This window comes from Myotis davidii, unplaced genomic scaffold (genome assembly GCF_000327345.1).
Source record: "Myotis davidii unplaced genomic scaffold, ASM32734v1 scaffold299, whole genome shotgun sequence".
Classification (NCBI taxonomy): domain Eukaryota; kingdom Metazoa; phylum Chordata; class Mammalia; order Chiroptera; family Vespertilionidae; genus Myotis; species Myotis davidii.
This window is the reverse complement of record NW_006293088.1, coordinates 2,783,990-2,789,485: the sequence shown is the minus strand read 5'-3', so window position 1 is coordinate 2,789,485 and position 5,496 is coordinate 2,783,990. Positions and strand designations below refer to the sequence as shown.

Below are 5,496 nucleotides of genomic sequence, written 5' to 3'. Positions count from 1 at the left end.
CCGGTAGCTCTTGCCGCACTCCTCGCAGCCGTAGGGCTTCAGCGGGCTGGTGGTCAGAAGGGAGAGGAAGGGTCGCTGGGGTCCTACCAGGGCTGAGCCAGCGGGACAAGCAGCAGGCCGGGCACTGCACCTGTGCGTCTTCTCGTGGGCCTTGCAGGCGGCTGGATCAGAGAAGGCCTTGCTGCACTCCCGGCACGAGAAGGGCTTCTCGCCTGTGTGGATGCGGATGTGCCGCTTGAAGTTCCCCGTGTGTGTGAACTCCTTCCCACAGTCCTGCAGGGCGCGGGAATCGGGTGTGAGGGGGCTGCTGGGCGGAGGATGGGGCTGGGCAGGGCGGGTGGTGCCACCTGTGGCCGCACCTCGCACTTGTGGATGATGGAGCCATAGGCCTTGGACTCGGTACGGTCGCCATAGGTGCTTGGGCGCAGGCCCCGGGCCTCTGCGCCCAGCTCCTGGCCCGAGTCCGTGCTGGCCGACTCCTCACTCTCCTCGGGGGCATCCCCCTTGTCCAGCTGCGGCCCTTCTTCCTTGACCCCAGAAGGCATGGCGTCCTCCTCGCCCTCTTCTCCTTTCCTGGCTGGCTCCACCTGCATTTCTGAGATGAGGAGGGCAGGCACTGAGGGGCCAGGGAGGGCACAGGGGCTCCCAAAGGGACGTGACCTCAGAGTTAGACAAATGCCAGGAGGCCAACCTGGCTCCGGGACACAGGCCCTTCTCTCTGCATGGGCACCTGGCAGAGCCTGGTAATGCCTGGGCACCACCAATAAATGGTCCCAGCCCTGGCCAAGGCAGCGCCAGAGGAGCTGCTGATCAGGACACTGGCTGCTTGGAGGATGGAGGCAGCCTCAGGGCATGGGCACCCTGGCGGGCTGCGGGGCAGCAAGGGCACCGTCAGCCAACAAGCACGGGGTTGTGTGGTGTGGGTACAAGGCTCCCCTCGGTGCTCGGCCCTGGGTGTCAGCAATGTTCTGTGCCAGCGGGAAGCACAGCCAGGTAACACAACCAAGAGACTGATGTCCACATTCACGAATGAGAAAAGACGTTGGCCCCCAAGCTGAAGCGAGTGGGTGGCTCGGGGTGGGATCAGCCGTAGTGGGAGGAGAGGGACCTGGGGGAACGGTGTGAGGGGGAGGTGTGCGAGGGAGGGCGGGCCTGGCTGGGTGGCGGTACCTTGCTCTGAGCTCTCCGACAAGGCGGCCTCGGCTTCAGCAGCAGCCATGCCACCGGTGGGGTCGGGCTTGGGCTCTACTGGCGGTGGCTCCCGGGGGGCATCGGCCTTCTCCGTCTGCTCTGCACCTGGGGTGGCGAGGCGGGACTGAGACCCTATCGACTCCATCCAGGGACGGAGTGGCTCCCTGGACCAGGCCCCTGTAGTGGCTGTGGCTCAAGGGTGGGTGGGGTCTGGGTGGGGCCAGCACATCCAAGCTCAGGCTGTTTGGCCTCTGCTCTGGCTGGACCAGACACCCCAGATCAACAGTGGTTCCTTCGGGGTAACCTGAGCTCAAGGGTGCCACTCTATTCCCAGCCCCAGGAGCCTCCTGAGGAAGCCCCTCACTGTACAGGGGCCCAGGGAGATGGTGGAACAGTTGGCTTCAGCGTCACAACTCACCGCTGGCCGCACTCTCTGCCTGACCGCCTCGCTCCTCCTTGGGCTCCCTGCCTGGGCCCCTGGGTGGACTGCCTCCAGCAGGGTTCAGCTCACTCAGCGTGGTGGCCGCAGCCTTCTCTTTGGCTCTCCTGTCCCCTCCTGGAGATGGAACCAGACAGACCTTCTGTTTCCCATCAAGTGCCACCACTTGGACAGGTGAGGGTTCCCAGAACTCGCCAGCTCTTCTGGATCCTCCCTGGAGGTACATCTAAGTAGTGGTTTCTTGGTTTGTTCATTCAACAGATTATGCACAAGGCACCTACTGTGCACCTGGCCGCCAAGAGGCCTGGACATACCAACCATAGCTGCTGCTTCTGGGGGGCGCACAGACCGGCCGGGACACAGACCTCACAGGTGAAATATCAATGCTGCCAGTCAGTGCTTAGAAGGAGAGGAGCGGGTTCTCTGAAAGTGTTTCACAAGGAACCTGGCCCAAACCAGGTGTCAGGAGCTTTTCTGAGGCAGTGAGGGGAACAGAGGAAGGGCACAGAGAGGAGCGTGCAGGAGGAGCGCGCCATGTGCGTGGCCTTGAACCAGGCCCACTGCCAGTTCTCAGCAGTGAAGCACAGGGGAGCTGGAGAAAGGGGGGGCAGGGTAGGCAAGGGGCGCCTCCAAGAGGCCTTTCTCAGACTCTACTGCAGCTAAACCTCACCAGCACCCCACAACGCAGGCAAGGCCAGAGGAGGAAACTGAGACCCAGAGAGGTGACAGAGTCAGAGCCCCCATCAAGAGCCACCTGCTCAGGAAAGCCTGCCAACAATCTTACCTTCCATGGCCAAGGCCTCCATATTCTCCCCAGGGCTGGTGGCCGGCTCGGCGAGTGACTTGAGGGCATGGCAGGCCGTGATGATGTCCTGCATCTGCAGGAAGCTGGCCACGGCCAGCACATCGTCCACATTCTCAGAGCTCAGGCTGAGCTTGGCCGTGTAAATAAACTCCAGTACCTGCCCCAGGCCTGCCAAGGACACAGACAGCCATCACAGGCCTGCCTCCAGGCCTGGCACCAGCAGGTGACACTCGGCGGCAGGATCCAGGGAATTGTAAAGAGCAAGGTGACAGGCCGTCCTCTCCCCATCTCCTGTGCTGGCAGAGAGGCAAGCAACTGGGGGCGGGGGGGGTCTCAGCCCAGATAACAGCCTCCAAATGGGGTACAACCAGAGGGCAGAGGGTGTGAACGCCCACCCTACACAGAAAAGAGAGGTGTGACTACTCGCCCTACACGGAGGACAGAAGGTGGGAAAGCCCAGCCTGCACAGAGGATTCAACGGAGGACAGAGGGTGTGAACACCTGCCTTGCACAGAAGACAGAAGGTGTGAACGCCTGCTCTGCACAGAAGATAGAAGGTGTGAACACCTGCCCTGCATGAAGGACAGACCGTGTAAATGCCCACCCTGGACACACTCTACCCCGCCGCTACTCCTCACCGCCGGAAGGCAATCCAACCAAAGTGATAGTAAGGACTTTCATCGGCGCTCTGCCACAAACTCTCTCGCTGACCTCCAGGCCAGTCACCTGAACTCTTTGGGTCTCAGTTTCTGCATCTATAAAATGGGGGAACATGACCTTGCCCTGACCTCATAGCACATCATGCCATGCTGAGTTGGGAGACCAAATCTGACCAGTTCCTTCTTCAGTCCCAAGGCCTTCCTGATCCCCTGCCCCAGCCCCAACCCTTGCCATCCTCCTCATGGTTAGCACTGGAATTGGGGGTTCAGGACTCACAGCCCACCTGTTGTCTGTGTTCACTCTGGCCTGGAGCTCATGGTGAGCCCTTCCTGCCAGTTCTCCCCTCACCACCTGCTCCCAGTCTAAACAGGCCCCCAAAATGTGGTAGAAACTTGGTACCCACACACTCATGGGTCCTGTATGGGAGGCCTGGTGCACCCCACAGCCTGAAGGTATTGCTCCCAGGAGGGCAGGGACTGTGTTAGGAGGGCACAGGGTCAGCCAGAGCTTCTGGCCCTCAACAAACTTGCCCCTGGACCCAACAGGGTACCTGCTGCGTTACTGATGTCCAGTTGCACCACATCCTTCTGGTCCACGAAGAGCATCTTGAAGTACTCGCTGCAGGCGGCCAGCACTGCTTTATGGGCCTTAAAATCAACACCGTCCACCACAAAAGTGCAGTCACACAAAAGCCCCTGCTGCCGCTGCTGGTTCAGCTGCTCCAAGACGTGCTGGCTGTGCTGAGGGAAATCCATGGCTGGGGAGAGGAAAAGGGCCTGCGTGTCAGTGTGGACAGAGGATGCCACGCAGCCTCAGCACGAGCCCGAAACTCCCAGGTGAGAAATGTGGGAGACGGAGAATGTCAACAAGTTCACGGAGGGCAAACAACTCCAGACACCCTCTGCGAGCCCAGCGACCCGGGGCTCTGCGATTCCTGGGTTTACTGGCAGGAAAGTTTCAAAACCCAGAAAGTATCAAGGGACCAGCCAGAAATAGCCACCTTGTGTCTTGCCAGGTAACGACTTTTTAAAAAGTAAAAAGACACACACACAACACTGTCAGCATTGCAAAAAAAAAGACAGGGTCAGTTTAACATTTTTTACAAATCTTAGAAGAAAGGGCAGATGTTTCAAGGGGATACACCTGCTCTATGAAAACCCTTCGACTTCGCTCTAAGTTCTCTGTCTGTCATGCCAGGTGAACGTGTGGGAAGGCAGACGTTTCATCACCAGGCTCTCGGGAATCGGCCCCTTCCCTGCGGCACCCAAAGGGCTCTGCCAGTTCCCTCTGGGCCGCTCCCTGTCTCTCTCATTCACGGGCTCAGGGAACTACAGAAAGCTGGGCAGTCCTCTGCCTCCAGAAACCTCCCCAGGCTGTCCCTGGAGAGAGAATAAACTCTGACCCTGACCCCAAGAGCTGCTGGTCTGGCCGCAGTTTCTCTGTCAAAGGCCTCACTTAATGCCTGGAAAGCCCACAAGTGTCTCCAGTAAAAATGCTCAGAGCAGTTCCATGGCCTGGCGCCAAGTGAGCCTGCACTGCACCAGCCGTGACTGAGTATCTAACCTCGCTCTCCTCTCCCTAACTACCACACCAGCCGGTCTCAAGAGCAGCATTTTCTAGGGAAAATAAGCAGGTCCTCCTTTCAAGAAAGAACCAAGTTGACACTAAAGTCAATGCCCACTCCTAGGAACACATTCCAGAGAAGCGACAGGGCCAGGCTGTCCTGTCCTGGCCCAGAATCTGACAAGTGGCAGCGGCTTGCCTTCCGGCTCTTCGGAACCTCTTCTCGGAGGCTAAGTCTACGCAGAGCTGCCCCAGACTGTTTCTGGGCAGGTGACAGTGACACTTGGGGCTCTCAGCCCCCAGGTTTCAGCAGCCCTCCACTAGCTCTGGCTGTTCCCGTCCCATCAGCCTGTTGGGGGTGAGTCACCGGGCCACAGCCCTGGAGCTGCAGTGACCATGTATGGCTGTCTGGCTGTGATGAGCCATAACAAAGCCACACCCCCAGCCCTTCCTTCACCCGTGGCTTAACCAGCAAATCCACCCACCCCGTGATGTCTGCAAACTTTCCCCAAGTGGGGCTATGTACTTGCTGAGCTGGGGGGAGTCACCTGGCAGGCGGGCGGGGCTCCATTTGGTGAGGGGGAACGTGGCATTGGCAACAGGCACGTGTCACAGGGCGCCAGCCTCTGAGCTGTAGTTCAGAGTTGCTGTTGCCGGGGACCCGGAAACGCTCTCCCTCCCTCCAACATCCCCAGGACTGTCCTTCGGTCCCAGCCTCCACCTACAAGCTCACGGACAGAGGCACAGCTTCTCGGGTCTGTCAGTAATATCATAACTGCCTGTGACGAGAGCGCCTAAAGGTAAGCAGGGAAGAGCCAGAAGCCAGCCCAGCGTCAAG

At 59.5% G+C, this 5,496-nt stretch overlaps 1 protein-coding gene across 1 annotated transcript in view; it reads right to left on the bottom strand.

Annotated features, from left to right (window-relative positions):
- ZBTB17 (zinc finger and BTB domain containing 17) overlaps window positions 1-4,023 on the bottom strand; it is a 6,631-nt gene extending 2,608 nt beyond the window's left edge. The window contains exons 1-8 of the mRNA XM_015565932.1: window positions 3,646-4,023; window positions 3,074-3,190; window positions 2,415-2,603; window positions 1,610-1,747; window positions 1,171-1,296; window positions 360-595; window positions 131-273; window positions 4-46 (exon numbers count right to left, since the gene is read on the bottom strand). Coding sequence (XP_015421418.1) covers window positions 4-46; window positions 131-273; window positions 360-595; window positions 1,171-1,296; window positions 1,610-1,747; window positions 2,415-2,603; window positions 3,074-3,190; window positions 3,646-3,850 — 1,197 coding nt within the window. The 5' untranslated portion in view covers window positions 3,851-4,023. The remainder of the gene's footprint in view (window positions 1-3; window positions 47-130; window positions 274-359; window positions 596-1,170; window positions 1,297-1,609; window positions 1,748-2,414; window positions 2,604-3,073; window positions 3,191-3,645) is intronic.
- Window positions 4,024-5,496: the final 1,473 nt, after the last annotated feature.